The sequence below is a fragment of the Chanos chanos genome, chromosome 7 (assembly GCF_902362185.1).
Source record: "Chanos chanos chromosome 7, fChaCha1.1, whole genome shotgun sequence".
Taxonomy (NCBI): domain Eukaryota; kingdom Metazoa; phylum Chordata; class Actinopteri; order Gonorynchiformes; family Chanidae; genus Chanos; species Chanos chanos.
This window is the reverse complement of record NC_044501.1, coordinates 27582990-27600351: the sequence shown is the minus strand read 5'-3', so window position 1 is coordinate 27600351 and position 17362 is coordinate 27582990. Positions and strand designations below refer to the sequence as shown.

At 41.1% G+C, this 17362-nt stretch overlaps 2 protein-coding genes across 2 annotated transcripts in view; one reads left to right on the top strand and one right to left on the bottom strand.

Moving 5' to 3' along the window:
* Positions 1–1786: 1786 nt before the first annotated feature.
* Positions 1787–8918, bottom strand: cckar (cholecystokinin A receptor). Its single transcript, XM_030780619.1, has 5 exons — positions 8798–8918; positions 7199–7450; positions 3617–3878; positions 3012–3139; positions 1787–2397 (listed from the first exon to the last, which is right to left on the bottom strand). The coding sequence occupies exons 1-5, from the start codon at positions 8916–8918 to the stop codon at positions 1787–1789; spliced, it is 1374 nt and encodes a 457-aa protein (XP_030636479.1).
* A 2487-nt stretch (positions 8919–11405) lies between these two features.
* tbc1d19 (TBC1 domain family, member 19) overlaps positions 11406–17362 on the top strand; it is a 26931-nt gene continuing 20974 nt past the window's right edge. The window contains exons 1-6 of the mRNA XM_030780819.1: positions 11406–11504; positions 11670–11742; positions 11920–11965; positions 14000–14075; positions 14267–14341; positions 16103–16166. Of these exons, the coding sequence (XP_030636679.1) occupies positions 11406–11504; positions 11670–11742; positions 11920–11965; positions 14000–14075; positions 14267–14341; positions 16103–16166 (433 nt within the window). The remainder of the gene's footprint in view (positions 11505–11669; positions 11743–11919; positions 11966–13999; positions 14076–14266; positions 14342–16102; positions 16167–17362) is intronic.

The window sequence follows — 17362 nt, the reverse complement described above, 5'->3', positions numbered from 1 at the left end:
TGTCCATGACAGGTTTTGACAGGCAGTAAGTTCTTTGAAGTCAACAGGTGCGTAAAGTCGCACACATAGATAAGAAAAGATTCTCTGTTATAGTCGACGCAAACGGTACAGGTTGTAGAACACAGAGTGACTAGGTCAAGAACAAACTTTGCTGATAATGTGGAGGCTGACATACCTCATCAAACACAAGGGAGTTACAAGAGCGAGGGTAAAAGACAGAAACAGAAAATACATCAAAGCTTGTTTATGCGTGTCTCCATAACTGGCAGTAGCAGTTCAGGCTCTTGGATAGTGCAGTTTGTGACAAGTATAGATGTTTGTAAATATAATGGATTATAAGAATTACCTCCAATTATAATCCAATTATAATGGATTATAAGAAATAAAAAAGAGAAAAAGATTGGCAGATGAGGAAACTATATATGTAGATTTTCTGGATGTCGGCTCCTTATTTCTCATTGAGTCTCTGCACAGTTTCACCTCCGCATGCAAACTGTGCTGGAGGTCGTTTAAAGTCTTTGAAAGCTTTGGCTTGTGCTTCTTCTGAAGGGACGTCTGGACAGCCTCAGACCTCTGTCAGCCTCCCTCTCTCTCTCTCTCTCTCTTTCTCTCTCTTTCTGTCATGGTCCTAGGGACTAGGGGAGAGAGGGAACCAGGATAAAGGCAAGCTGTGTCATAATTTATGTCTTATGTAAGCTCATCGTGGTTAACTTGGTGCCCTAATGCGGACTGGAGTCACTTTCAAGGCCTTAATTATCCACTGTTCCATGAACGTGTTTACTTAACGGTGTTACGTTCTCAAATGAAGCACTGAACCTGTCCAACATTTGGCCTTTTTAGCAATGGAGCCCAACAAGGGTGTCTGTGTTTTTCGCAACTGCATATGTCTGTGACTGTACAGCAAGCAGTGACAAGTAGGGGTGTAAACAAGTAGTGCATTTGTATTGGTGAATAGCTCAAAATATTTTAGGTGCGGTTACAACAATTCAAAGTCCAGTACCCAATCCAGTTCACATTTTGGGCAAAGTCAGTCAAAGAACGACATGATTGTCACATATTAAATAATTTAACTCTAGTCAATATTGTATGCGGCCCTAACTTAGGCGAAACGGACCGTGTCAACAGTTTTATGGGAAGAAGTGTGTTTCAGGTTCAGAATCCTGTCTGAGTCAGACACTGAAGCCCGGCACACAAAAAAAGAAACAGCCAGTTGTTGGAGTTTTTTTTCGGTTGTGAGCTGGAAGGGGAGGAGAGGTGCTAGGAAAGTAAAGATCCAAGGACAGCCTGGCTCTGTTTAATATTTAATAGAGGCGGCAGAGTCCCACTTGATATTCAAACCCTAACTTTCAGTATCTAATCATATTGTCTTTTGTTGAACTGAGTGGTCGCAGGTTTCGTTAAATTTGTGTCCTTGTCAAGTCATCTGTTCTGGCCTGAGAGATACATGCCCCTAGTTATAAGTCAATACTTGATTTTTCAGTCAAACCGAGTTCTCTCAGTTCTCTTGTTACTGTTGTTGCCAGTGGCATTATGTATTTCACATAACTGTTAGTGTAAAAGAGACCGAATTTGTACTAATGCTACAGACTGGCAAATGTTGGACAGAATCCTCCCTCATTATTATTTATGAGGTTAAAGAGGAAACATTTGAAGAATAAAGGAAGAGTAGCATGTCTGAAGATAAGAAGGCCACCAAAATGGCTTTCCTCTTGGATGCCCCATTCTTCGTAGGCGTTAAGGTGAGACTAAAAGTGGTTCTCTCACCATCTCTTCTTCTATCCTCAATCTAAGCCTGTGCGGATCCCCGCACGCTTGTGTAGGTCAGTCTTGTCAGTGTCCCATTGAACTGGGTGTGTCCATTTTCCTGACTGGCCCCACCTCCAGTCCCTCCCCCAACCCCAGGACATGTGCCACCTGCCCCGCTGCGGCGGCTGCTTCCTCTCCTTGACCCTGGGTCAGCGCACCTGCAGCAGGTGAATGTGGCCAGTATGCCCTGCCGGAATCGTTTGTTCATGAAGCAGTAGATGATGGGGTTGACACAGGCCGACGTGTAGGACAGCAGGTGGATGAAGGAAATGGGCGCTCCTGAGAGGAGCTTGTCGGCCGACCGCTGATCAAAAGCCCGCCAGGCATTGACAGCAAACACGGGTGTCCAGCAGAGGAAGAAGAGGAAGACGATGACCAGAAGCATTCGGATGACCCGTTTTTTGGCCATGAGGTTGGCTGTAGGGCTGTTGCTGCACACTCTGTTCAGCTTGGGTCTGGAGCTGGCGGTGGCAGTGATGGCCGCAGCAGTGGACTGGTGAGCTGGAGTGTCAGAACGCTTCCTCTTGGAGGGCTGCAGATAACAACCATCGCTCTCGCCAAGTCTCAAGCTGCTGCTACTGTAGGTCCTCTCTATTAAACAAAGATATGGATATTGAAAAGGGCCGTGGTTGATTTGATGCCTTTACTTCATGAGCAATTACTGTAAACCAGTTGCCAACTTATCCTTTTGACTAACAAGTATTGGATATATCTTGGTGGATAATGGTGGTCAGTTCACCACATATGGAAATTACTCCCCCCAGTATCAAAGGAAGAGACCTTGTTAGAATTATAAAGCAGACTGGATTTACTAGAACATTGGCTAGTTCTTCCAGCAAACCAAATAAGTTCAAATAAACTGCTCAATGAGTTAGCAGACTTAACATGCAAATGGACTAGCAAGAAGCTAGAAATCAATTTCACACTCTGCAGTTCAAATTCAAGTTTAAACTTTAGAATTTATAAAAGCACATAGAATGCTCTGAATACATTTCAAACACAGTTTCATCTAGCATTTATATGGTGGAAAATTGGCGTGTCTTAGTAAGCAACTAGACTGTGTTCCATTAAAAAAGCTTTGGCGTTGAAGTCTAAATTGTGCTTTGGAAATTGTGAGCACACAGTCTGATTTTGTTGAGTGGTCATTACTTTTTGAGAAATTTGGCATTCTGGAAAAAAAAATTGCCCGGTAACCATAGCCATACCTTTGTTAGACTTTCGGTTGGCCATCTCAAACTTGATCCCTCTGTAGAGCTCAATAGAGATGAGACCATACGCCACCATCATCACAATTCCCGGCACCAAGAAGAGAATCAACAATAAGAAGACATACCTGCCAGACACATGAGAAAGAGAGAGAGAAAGAGAAAGAGAGATTCATCTTTAACAGTAGAGACTTATTGTCAGATAAAAAGAATGAGGTATTCTGTCCAACACTGAGCAAATATTTTGGGATAGGCGCATACTGGTCTAAAGTGTGCAGTTGCGTGAGTGTCCTATATTAGTGACCTAATTCTGCACATTTTAACCAGGGTATGAATGCAAACATCGGTTTGTGACTCTTAGCCAGCCAATAAAGATCAGTGTGTGTGTCCAAATGTATTATGTCCAATCTGAACTATATTACTACATACTGCATCTACACAAGGTCATCTCTCTCTCCAGCAGTAGACGAATAGTCATTCTTTTCAGGAAACAGCTCAGCTAGTCCAAACACACTAAGACACAGCAGATGTTCCGAGAGATCCCAAATTCTATGCCAAACATCTGAGGCCCGGTCCCACTGACCCATTTGGGATTCTCCACTTACCAGGACTGCTGGATGATGTCACTGGGCCAGACCAGTCGGCACATGTTGCCGGTGCTGTTGTTATTCCGCGTGAAGGGTACCAGCGTGCTGGAGATGGGGTAAGGCAGCATAAGAAGAAAGGACATCAGCCAGGTGGCGGAGATGACCTTGGCGGCATGGGATTTGGTCTGCCACGTACGGGATGTCAGAGGCTTGCATATGGCACTGTAGCGTTCCAGAGAGATAGCGACCAGGTTGAACGTAGATACACTGACCGAGATACCTGTTTGTGTGTATATGTGAGTGTGTATGAGAGGTAGGAAAGATAGATGAGCGATACGGAAAGAAATGTATTGGTTATCATTTTAAAGGAAATATGGTGTATTGCACTAAAAAACAAGAAATGGTTTGATGTGATTTAGATTTTTTAATTATGTTTTAAAAAAAAAATGAATTGCTGGCAAGCTTCTGTCTCTCACTGAGTGGGGAGAAATAGCAGTTGACAAGCAAACACTTCTTTGTGTTTGCTCAGTTTTGAGTCAGATTTGTAATTTTTTTGTGCAACCAACAATGTTTATGACATATCAGTCACTTACTCATAATTATGCCAAAAGCAGTTGAGGACAAGCATTATGTTTCAAAGCAGTGTATTAAGTTGAACATAGAAATTATGTCATTTGTTTGAATGGACATTGATCGAACTCCATCTACTACTGAATAAATTCAATAGGAACATCAAATTTCAGCAACAATTTTATCTCTGATGTGAGTGGAGGGTAAAATCAAAGTTCCAAGCTAAATTCCCAGTAAACCCACGTACCCAGCTGTAATATCAAAGATAGAACTGGCTGCACACTTATCTGTTGTTCTCACTCTATTTCATATGGTTTCATATTTTACACAGTTGGTAAAAGGACCTATTTGGCACAGGGACACTCCCACCATAAACAACAGTCCCCCACAAAGTCACTGTAAATGTGATAATTGAGACTCTATAGGGGGTCCTATAGGGTGATTATAAAGGTCCTATAGAGGAGCTACAAAGTTATTGTAAAGGCACTATAGTGCACTTTTATATATGCATACATGTATACACATACATACAGTACTATACATAAGTTCTGTAGAAGATCTGTAGAGGTATTATAGAGGCACTAATTATATCTGGATCACAGCCATTGTAAGCCATTATGACATTTAAAACTATGCTCTCAGTCAACAGAACGTTTCTGAAAATTATGTGTTTGTATTCGTGTATACAAACACAATGTGATCTAAATCTCATCTAAAAACACCTCTGGTGAAGTCATAAAAAAGAGCTGCGCTGTTCTCAGAAGTGACAAAGAGCCGACTGAAGATGTAAAAATGCATATAAATCAACACAGTTTCCACAGAAACTCCTTAAAAAAAAGCCATTTTCCAACTTGACGAAAATGATGTGTCTTACTTTTATCACTTTCAGCCTGAATAGGAACAGACATGCCAAGCATAATCCAGGATAAAGTGTGTCATTTTAATCATGTTTAAACTTGGGATGTAATTCTGGAATACACACGCACTGAATAAACACTTTCTCTTCTTTGATTTGATGACGTTCTTAACGTGACAGGTATACTGCTCGTATACTGTACTGATTCTGGGCAACTGTCGTGTTTTGTTTTGTACTTTAGAAGTAAGAACAATTATTTCACATAAATATCATTTTCAATGACTCCCTGGTGAATGATATCTCAAATCTACTGGATCATGGGACTTGAAGAGCTCTATATGATCGTTGATGGCTGACTTCTTAAACTAAACCATCATTAATATTAACTACATCCTTACAGCCTTAAGTGTCTATTATAGATCCACTTCAAAGCCTTAAGTAGCTTTAAATGATGACTTATGGAAGAAGGCGGAGATTAAAATCCAGTCTAGGTGTCTTTTGTGATACTGGCAGGTTAATATTTGGAATTTCGGTCATTTATGACCCAGTACTTGTGAATAATCAACAGTGCATTTTCCTGCCTATAGAAATGTTAACAAACTTGCTGAGGACTAACCAATGGGTAGCATGAATCCATTGGTTTTTATCTTAAGTTAACCTCCCAGTGTCAACATGCAATGCATATATGTTTGGCTGATTTGGAAGCTGTGATCCTCCAACAATGAAGCATTGTCAAGAATGGAAAAGCACAAAGGCATGCCGAGAAACATCTAGAACTTCTGCCATGAGTATAATATGTACTTGCTCATTGTATAGAAATTGCAGCTCACTTGGAAACTCAATGTGATTAAAAAAAAAAAAAAAACTAATTTAAAATGAACCTTCATTAATACTGAAAACCTCTCCTTAGATCATCCAGTTCAAATTCTTGTTTGGCCACGGAACTTGTTATTTACCAGTAAGCCATGTCAGAGTTAGTGTATGACTAAAACATTTGTCATTTTCAAACTGCGACCAAGAACAAGACTTGTAAACATGTCTGCATGTTACTGCCATTCTCAAACGAACATGACTGTTCTCTCCTTCTTGACAATGAGTACTTTGCATAAGGCCCAATGACTTTAAGATACCGCGACCAGCTTCACCCGCAATGTGAGAGAATACAGTTGAAGGACATCTAGCCATTACTTTATGACAAATTCGTCCAGCTCTTATGACCACTGAGACAATTCTCCTGTGCTGGTCAGAGCCAAAATGATGGAAATCCCATCTTCAGTGATTCCTGCAGCATTTTTATTTATTGGTAGCCTATTCCCCCCAATCCCTAACCACACATGGAGAACAATCAGAGCCAAGATGGTGGAAATTCCTGTCATACACAGATAATTATAGGATAAGAAATGGAAAACAGTACGTATGCCAAGTGATTCTCCGATGATCAACCATGCTCTAATGTGGTGGTGCTCAGTAAATACACTGCTGAGAGATTGCTCTGGTGTTTAAAGAATGGTTTGGCTGGGGACACCGCACTGGGACACTGTCTGCTTAGTCTCCTGGACTGTGCCTCAGACCACCCCCATTAAAGCCCAAATAGACAATCATTAGACCTGGCACTTTGTTTATAAACTTCACCTTTCACTTGGTCGTAATTAAAGGCAATGTTCTGAGTTTGTATATTGTAATTTACTGTTCTTTAGCACAGTTCTGGAGTGCGAGCTGCCTCACATACATTTCTTTTAGTACTGTCCAAGGATCTCTGTTTTAATTATCCAGTGTGTGGTAACTAATGGTGCTTAATGAGTCGAGTGTGTTAGAGCAGGGCTGATACAAAATTGTACAAGACAATGAGTACTTGAATATTGTCATGAGTGAAGTTTGATAATGCATAACTTGTGGTTTCTTATCTACATGTTATAAAAATAACATTGCACTTGAAATTGGAGATGGAATGCATTATAAACACTAATGAATTTACACTGATACTAATCTCCATTCAGGAATCGCTCCCTCTGACTTAAGCTGGACTCGTGTGAATTTTTTAAGGTTAGAAATGGGTTTCCACTTCATATTAAAATGATTTGCACTTTCCAGACTAGTCCAGCTTACGTTGCTGTTGCAATTTTTTTTTTTAACATCATCATTCAGAGAGTAGGACGTGGTCCCCTGGTACTCACTCATGAAGTACATGGCCACTTTGCAGATGCCGCTGCCGAAGATGAAGTCCTTCATTAGGTTGGGGATCAGAGTGAAGGGCATGCAGAAGAGGCAGAGCATCAGGTCGCTGACAGCCAGCGACAAGAGGAAGAGGTTGGTGACGGTGCGCATGCGTCTGTTCCTCACCAAGACGCAGATGACCAGGCTGTTTCCCAGGATGCTCAGGAGGAAGATGAGGCTATAGAGGACAATGCGCACCGTCTGGTTCATGTCTGAGACCCGGGAAAGAAAGAAAGAAAGACCGCAAACATCAGGAACATTATTTTTCTTACTTCTCATGTGTCTTGTCCTTTCTTCCACTAATGTAAATGTCTGTGATTGCACACACACACTGTGAACAGAGAGCAGTGAATTTGTCCTCTGCATTTAACCCATCCAACACACCAGTAGTGAACACACACACCAGACGCAGTAGCAGTGGGCAGCATTCCTTGCGCCCGGGGAGCATTGGGGTTAAGTGCCTCGCTCAAGGGCACACAGCCATGGATGTTGGTTCTGTGAATCGAAACCGGCAACCCTCCGGTCACGAGCCCGGTTCTCTAACCTTTAGACCACGTATTTTCTTCTGCAATGTAAATCCCCCCCCTTCCCCCACAACTAACACACACACATACACACACATTTTAAAAATGTCAAAATCAGGTTAGAAAAAAACATATTTAGACTGGCCTGAAAGAATGGTTATAAATTCCAGTACTTGAGACCTGCTTGCCAGGACATTTCTGCAACACAGTTACTGTAACTGTAATTTGCAAAAAACGGTGGTTCTGACACTCTGTGGGAATAATCTTACGTTGTATTCTGCGTTTCCCTCCATTTTTTTTCATCAGACAGATTGAGGTCTGTTCAGTTTTTTTTAAAGACAGTCTCTCAAGTGTTACCCTGATGTTGGTTATCTGAACGTAATGCTACCTTGAAGTGTGTGTTCATTAACAATTTACACTAACCGTGTGGCTCTGCGCAGCGAGCCGCTGCCATTGATTGGATCCAGAAAGACACATTCTTTCTCATAATTTATACGGCTTCATTTCTGTGTGCTCTGTTGGTGCTCAGTACAAACCGATGGAGTGTGATTACATTTCCATGTCTAACATCTAAACCAAAAAGACGTCAAGCTCAATCTGCGCCGAAAGAATACCCCTGTCAGAGTACTGTGATTTTTGCAAGCGTATGTGCCGTTGTCTCAGTTAATTCGCTCTAAACGGTCAAATATAACTGCAGATCCAATGTCCGTTGTTTAACTAAAAGGTAACCAAGCGTGCCCAAAAATATTGCGCAATTTTTGAGCAATACCTAATACATATTACAGAGTTTTGTGCGGAAAACTCTCACCTCTACACATTATTCACCCAACCGTTGATGCAACTGTAAGACAGTTTTGTATAGAAAAACATTAATAGTTGTGCGTAAAACAGACTGGTGCGTAATTTTTACTCTTTCCATTACCTACTGAAAATTGTCACATAGATAAATACCAGCGATCAAACAACCGGGAAGATAGGCCTATATAGAGAAAATAATATTTACAGTTGATGATCGACTGGAAAGTGATGGTTTACCTTTCGCCTCCGGTGGCGGGTCACTGTCGCACTCCGACATATTCCTAAATCCAAGTCCGCACAATATTTTATACAGATCAGTTGAATTGATGAGCATATCGTGTATTGTGAAGGTTTCCATTTTTAGACTTTTTCTGGTGTTTTCTTAAATGCTTAAAACAAAATGTATTAAAAATCTTCCTCATCGATTGCAGGTGTTGGAGAAATGACTCTTTGGCATATCGCAACTATCGAATTTGTTGGTCCTAAATCGTGTCACTCTCTTAGGACAAAAACATTTAGGCAAAACAAATAGGTTGCTGATATCAGCGATAACAAAACAGACCTCTAGCTCACGTCAAAATAGTATTAAGGACATCTAAGGACGTTCTAATTTCTGCATCTCCATACACTTAAATCGTCGTCGATCAGTTTCGACGTTGTGTGGAATAATAAAGAAAAGAACAAACGCATGAGATGCTCCATATTAGACTGCTGAGTCCGCCTAAACGCGGAGAGCGTGCACTTGCTGCATCTTCAAAGTTTGGTATGATCTGGAGACCAGAGGCACTGCTGCGCACTGGGAAAATTCATGATTTACTAGGGTGCAGGCCCCGCCTTTTCGACAAATTTTCAGCAAACATTAAGATCTTTTATGCGCATAACTTCCAACAAGCCTGGTCTCATTAAACAAATGAAAAGCTGATGGAAAGTGCAGCTTAATAATAATTTGTTTGATTTGACACCATTTCCGAATAATCAAAATGAAACAAACTTAAGTAGCGCTGTTTGTTGCGATCGTGTTTTTGTGTTTACATGAAATTTCACAAATATTGTAATTTTAATCAGCTATAGAATGATATTATTAAAACGACTAGTGTGATGTAGTGAAAAAGTCTCCGTTGTCATTCTTTGATTCGTCATTCTTTGATTTGTCATTCTTTGCTATGCTATTTCGCATTTCACATGCAACACCGAAATGTAGGTATTAATAGTGAAGCTTCATTCGTCTTGCAGTTCTCGTTTTCTGGAATTGGAATGAATCAACTGTCTCCTCAATAAACTGCAAAGCCTACATACAGGTTTGCTAAAATTATGTCAAACAAATATTTAACAACAACAACAATAACGACAACAACAAGGTTACAAATTTAATACCCCTGGAGGTTGTAATATTGGCTATGCACGTTTAACAATGTATGGTATTGTATGGATGTATGGATGTATGGAACACCCACTTGAGATGAAACTTTGTCATGGGGTCTAACATCATTATTGATTTGCATAATCATTCAGTCCTCCTTACTCATGCAATTGGCTTATCTGATGTCATTATCAATTTAGGGTCAAGCTAGTACATATAGTACTTCCTGTGCCTGACAAAGTAAAATGATTTAGAAGGAACTGATTGGATCTGAAAGTCCACATGGGTTTTCATCTCTACCTTCACATCTGTATCTATGAAATATGCACACAACAGAATGTGGTAACATTTCCACACGATAACTTTCACTCAGCCAGAAGCAAATGCTGATCCATTTCATACGGGAAAAAAAAAAATCTGTTCCCACAGGTACACTACTGCATGTTTCTCAAAACAAGGTTCCAACAAGTCCAAGTCCTATGACGGGACAAGAGTGTATTTAACTCCTCAAGATAATCCTTTCAAATTGCACGACAGCCTCCCTAAAAACTGCGGAAGTGTTACAACACCCTAAGGATAAACTCCTGCTTTACGGAACACTGTGGTCATGTTTCCCCATAACCAAACTGTTCCCATGCACTCTGTGAATAAAACACATTGTTGCTTACCCATAGTGTGTTGACTGAGGCTCTGAGTCTACTGCAAATTACATTAGTCCATGGTTGTGAAGCCAGGTGAACTGAGTAATGTTGTGACAGACACATAACTTAATCACAGCTGTAGCAAAAACAGTCTCCACCCTGTTCACGAAATCTCCTACATGAAGATAAAAGTCAGTGTCTTTTTGTTCAGTCATACCAGTAGGAGACAGTATGATATACTAGACGTCTCTTGTTTAGATGAATTTATTAAACATCACAGTTAATCTCTGACAAACTTGGAGCCTACACTCCTCTAAGGCTCCTACTGACACTCAGAACGCCTGTGTTTTAGAGAGCTGTGCTCCAGAATTATGGATTTTTTTAAAAATCAGATTTTAATATGCACACACACGCACACACACACACACACACACACACACACACACACGGCTTGTGGTTTTTTGTGGGCAAAATAGATTGTGAAAGAGGAATATGTCACGCCAAAACAATCAAGTAAAACCTGAACAGCAAACACACCTCTCACTTGTTTGGTTAACTATTTGGTGCCTATACTAATATTAAAACTTTTTATTTTAACCATTTTCCCTCGAGTATTTGACATTTTGACTGATCTACCACAGGAATGCATCTTTTAAAAAGGACAGCGGAAGCGCGCTCCTGACATTGGTGATCTAGGAACCATGTTTTCTGTTTCCTTGTTTCCTCAAACGTTTGGTCCGCAGTTGCTTAGTTACTGTGACTAAGGATGCGCTACACCTGATGCCGATCTAATGAATGAGGACATTGGAATTATCCCGGCGTTCAAACAACCTGGACCCTGAAAATGATCGACGAGGGAACGGAGTTATCTGTTACTATCGCTCAGATTGTCCAGCGACTGAAAGGAACCCATTTGCATTCTCAGCTGGAGAGAGAGGCCAAAGTAAATGTGCTAGTGATCATTGCTAATGTAGCCTTCTAGTCACTCGGTCCATATCTGCTTCACATCCACTGCATCACTACCCTAATTCCTGAAATCGAAACACTTTAAATCTAAATAATAGAATACATGAGTATTCAAGTTGACACATGTTATATCCCTTTGCAGGAATGTTTGCACAGACCGGAGATAAAACTAGAGTCACTTAAAGAGGACGTTCGTAATTTCTTGAAGGAATCAGGTACGCTGGGTGTTCACAAACAACTGTCCCGATTCGTAAATGCCCTTTGCTTGCTGTTGGTGGTTTCATACGCAGAATTACCCTCCAGCGAAAATAGATAAAAAATAAGGTTATAGTTTGCATGATATCGTGACGAGGATTCATCTTATTGAAATAAATGTTCATGTGCATTTTCAGGTTGGGAAAGAAAATTACAGAACGCAGTGTACAGAGAACTAAATATGTAAGTACCGTTAGACTTTTTACTTCCAAAAGGGTCACTAGCAGGAGCTAATACGCGGTTAAGTTTCATCTTCTACACGTTTTAAGCCACAAATCTTTTCCTTGCTTCCACTTTTTGGGGTACTGGCGACCCATAGCTTACCGTCTTCCACAAAAAGAATGTTCAGACTCAGTGACATGAAAAGGACTTATCGTTACCATTAGGATAAATATTAGTGTTATATTATGTTTGTGTCATTTGTATGAAAAATCAAAGTAGATGGCCAACAACAGTTATCAAGAGACGCTGGATAAACAAAGGAAGAGACGTGAGCTACCCCATCCTCTCTCTCTTTCTCTCCCCCCTTCTCCCGCCGTCCCTCACACACACACACACACACACATACGCACACATTAAACTAACCTGTCCACAGTGTTCCCTTCCTGTCGTTAATGTCCAAATGTTTGTACTGATTTATTGAAGGAGATCTCCTGTTCAGCTAGTGATGATTAAAAAAAAAAAATCAGACAAACAAATGATCAAATGAAGCTTCCTGCCTGGCCTTGGAGCATTAGCCAGCCACGAAAAGTGATCGTCATTGTTTATCGTTAATCAGCAGCAGGTTTACAAGCTCTTAAAATGACACAGAGTTGTCATCTTACTGACAGCTATAACGCTTAGCAAGTTAAAATGTTTGCTAACTGTCTATTAAAAAAATAATCTCTAACCAAAAAACATTTTAATCCAGGAGTCGTACAGATAAAAATTCAAAATTGGACGCTGATAATCCCCTGTGTTGAGTGGCCCTGAGTCCCTTGTTACCTAAAGAAGGGGGGTGGGGGCTCTAAACTCTAATTTGAACAAGTTCCTTTGCAAATTCCAGAGCCACCACGGTGCGTATTTCTGACAGGGGACCGCAGGTGGAGTGTGAGAGGTATCACTCTGTAGCCTGTATATTAGCACCCTGAAGTTTTACTGGCTGTTCTTTTTGTTTGTGTGTGCTTCTGTCTGGCAGACTATTGATCTGGTATTGATCAGTTCCTGACAAGGACCGCGTATTTTTGCAAGTGGCTAGTTAAGATGAATGAAGATGGTTGGATCTGGGTGTGCCAGATTTTTTCGACTGTAAACCATGTGACTGACTCCCTGGGGCCATTTCACTGGTTTATTTCATTGTATGCAGTGGCCCAAACTCAGGACTGTCAAAATCAAATATGAAGAATAGTTCACAGATCATGCAAACTACAAAGTGTGTAAATAATTATGTTTTTTGATTTAGTTAAACCCTTGACCTGCGTGGGCTGTGTGTGATGCTTGGAATAAATCACTGTGGGTCTGACTTCTTGTAGCGACTTGTTCTCTCGGCTGCTGTTAGCAACATCTGCTGGTAGCTGGTGGCAGGATGGAAAACAAAAAAACTTTTTTTTTTTTTTTTGACGTTGCTAAAGCAACTTAAAGACCGCGGAGCGGGAATGAACATGCTGTCGTTTTCAAGGCCATGAAAAAGTCCCAGGTCCTTGTTTTTGAGAGTCTGCATGAGCGGGTATCATCTTTAAGGTGGTGTTTTTTTTTCTGACCCGGTTGAGTGAAGTGTTTTTCGGGGCCAGCACGAAGTGCACAGGTAAGGAGGAGACCCAGGGCCATGGAGAGCAGCTGGAGAGTCGTTCACTGTATGATGAGTGGAGAGCTGACATTTTTTGGTTTGCTTGAAATGAGTCACAGCGTGAAGTCTTAGAGAGCTGATCTCTCTCTCTGCCCTGAATGTGATATGATTTATGTTCCTTGGATGCCCTTAACGCGTTGTCTTGGCTAAGGTTTTGGCAGTGACGTGTCCCCACTTCAGCTACTCCGAGTGCTCGTCACGTCGTTATAAATTAATTCGAATAATTTGATTTAGTGGAGGGAAAACAGGGAGACGTATATCTCTCTCTCTTTCTCTCTCTCTCTCTCTCTCTTTCTCTCTCTCTCTCTCTGAAATGCACTCTGTACAATATTTTCTTCTCTGGTGTCATATGAGGACGTGTGGGGGCGTGTGTGTGTGTTTTTATTTCGTAGTTTGTCTCCCCCTGGGCACCCTACAGCGCCACCTGAGCATATTAAGGAACCCCTGGTATACATGCGCAAAGCACAGGTCAGGACTTTCTCCTTCCTTTTCTTTTGTTTCTGTCTCTCGTCCTGCCTTTGCATTTTCTCTCTCTCTCCTCTGCCCACAAAGACATGCATACATGTACACACACACACACACACACACATATATATATGTGTATATATATATATATATGTATATGTATATAATTCTATGATTGTGCATGTTTTTTGCAGGCCAACTGGGAGAAAAGGATTCTAAAAAGTTTAAACAGTATGTGCACCGAACTGGGAGTGCCGCTGGCTCGGAAGGTACAGTTTAAAACAGTCCATAGCTGCAAATACCCCACAACCACAGTTTAAAACAGTCCATAGCTGCAAATACCCCACAACCACAGTTTAAAACAGTCCATAGCTGCAAAAACCCCACAACCACAGTTTCAAACAGTCCATAGCTGCAAATACCCCACAACCACAGTTTAAAACAGTCCATAGCTGCAAAAACCCCACAACTACAGTTTCAAACAGTCCATAGCTGCAAATACCCCACAACTACAGTTTCAAACAGTCCATAGCTGCAAATACCCCACAACTACAGTTTAAAACAGTTGATGGCTACAAAAACCCCACAACTACAGTTTCAAACAGTTGATAGCTACAAAAACCCCACAACTACAGTTTAAAACAGTCCATAGCTGCAAAAACCCCACAACTACAGTTTCAAACAGTTGATAGCTAACTCCACCTAATACACGCAAGCATTACAGCTGCTTGTTCTGTCTTTTGTCACATCCTCTGTTAACTGACAGACATTTATCAGTCTCAAATGTTCCAGTGGTTTAATGGTTTAACTGTGTTTTGACAGAATACATTAGTAGCAGATATGGTTAATGACGTACTTGTTGAATACACTTAGTGGCTGGTTTGTCCGGTACACCATCAAATGTGTCATTACTGCAGACTGGGAGTCACCTGGCCATAATGTGTTGTAAGCGAATGTCGTAGATTGTTTCCTGGGCTGTTCACAACCAAGGGTTTTACCCAGAATGGTGTGACGAACAAAAAATGTCTGTCAGTCCTGTGAGTGAGATCTAGTCGTGTATAAGAGAGGATGAAAGAACATGGCAAAGAATCATAAAGTCAGACCACAAACAGGGTTACGATGGCATCGTCTGACACCATTGAACCCAAAACTCTTCAGCTGGCTTGTAACAGCAGGTGACGAGTCCAAGTTCCACCTCTGGTAGCTTAAAAAAAGACAAAGCAGTGGGCATCCAGTCCTTGGCATTAAGTAATGAAAGAGTCGAAGAATGCCACGTGCTTCGACGAGGATCCAGGTTACGTCTGTATCCCGGGATTTGGCTGTGGCGTTGTAGTTTAGGGAATATTTTCCTGGCGTACATTAGATCCGTTTGATGCAAAATGAGCATAATCTGTACAGCACGACACATCTGAAAACGGTTGCCAAGCAGGTGCATCCGTTCGTTACTGTAGTTTACCCTTCATCACACGGACGCTTCTAGAACATTAATGAGCCCCGTTGCAAAGCATGTGTAATCTCAAAACGGTTCCAGGGCCACAATGGTGAGTTCACTTTTGTGTACTATGCTTGATTGGCCTGTGTAGACTCCGGACCTTAGACCCATTAGAGGATCTTTTGGATGAGGTGAATTGTGTCATTCACTGCATGAATGCACCACCGTTGTCCAGTCCACAGAAACCGTGTTATGCCAAGTGTCCAAAACACTGTGGAATGTTTTTGACACTATGTGGAATACATGCCCAAAGGTTTTAGGACTTTCTGCAGGTTGCGTTTGGAGTTGGGGGGGGGGGTTAAACCTGGCACTAGACGGGTGTCCCATTTAAATGAGCCACTGAGTGCACACTTTTGAGAAGTGTGTTCACTTCCATAGACCTAAATAGGCCTTTGTGAGAATATTGTTGACTATTGCTATTGCTTTGCTTTAATTAAAACTTTATAAATTGATAAATAATTGAAGAAATTCTGCTCATGAAATATTTAGGAAGAAAAATAAAAGGTTTTGTTTTGTGTTGCGTGCGTGTACTTCACAGAGACCTGTCCCAGAACAGAAGGAAATGACAAACAAATGGAATGAAATGGGAACTGACGAACCAGGTAATGTGCGCACACACACACATACACACTCAGTCCCCCGTGCACAGTCAGTGCGTACATTAGATTCTTTGGGTTAATATCTCTTTTCATGTGTCTTTGTTTATCACACTTGTTGTTTACACTGCTAAGGCTTCAGCTCGCATGTCTTGCATCCCTGCGTAATATAATGCTCTCATAATGATAATAACAATGCTATCAGTTGGCGAAACGCGTAGTAACATTTACGGCTATCTGCTGGGCACTGACATAAACAGCCAAGACAGTGAAAACAGGAGCATGTACAGACCTCTGGACTGTATTCAAATAACAAGCCCCAAAACTCACCCTTCTCTCTCTCTCTCTCTCTCTCTCTCTGTGTCTCTCTCTCTCTCTCCTGACTCAGAGGTGGCTTTATTGGAATTCCGGAAAACTCCGGATATTTAGAGAAACGGTGTATGGACTTTTTTTCTTTTTTACTGCAAACCAGACCAGTCAGTTTAAAGCAGGTTCTCTCAATCTTAGCTCCACCACATTGTTTAATGTCAGTTCCACCACCTTGTTTGAGCAGACTGAGTTACAGAACTCATGAAGCGCTTCTGATAAAAGTGAGGACAGAACCATGAACTCCAGAAAGACTGCCAGTTCATTAGAAGAACAGTGGTCTTAATTATAATGTAATATACTATTTTGCATGTAATTACAGTGAACTGTTAAAATACAATCTTATGGCATGAAAAACTTATGTAACCTATGGGTTAATATACGTTTTTGTTTTTTCAGATCAGAGAACAGCAGGTGCTTTCTAAATAATATAGCTTTAAATAACCAATCAGTCAATTAGGTTTCTTTATTTTCCATGAGCTCTTATATAACCAGTGATCCAACCAGGATGTTCAGCCTCTGAGAAGCTAGCCTAGCGTTTTAAATTAGTGACACCAGGTACACAACTTCCATTCAGGACACAGGGTGTCTGCATTGCGGTTTTTACGCTACGGTGTCCTTAACATGGCTGAGTTCCTAAGTATAACTGGGCCAAAAAACAGACTCTTTTCTGGATAGTGGCTTGTGCTTTAAAATGCGTGTGTGGGTAGCAGTGAGTAAGAGCATGGAATAGATGGATATACGCAGTGAAAATGAAACCTTACTGGCTTTATGTGTAAGACAGTACCCTACAGCTCCTGAAAACAAGTTCTAACGAGAACAGTAAATGGAATGTC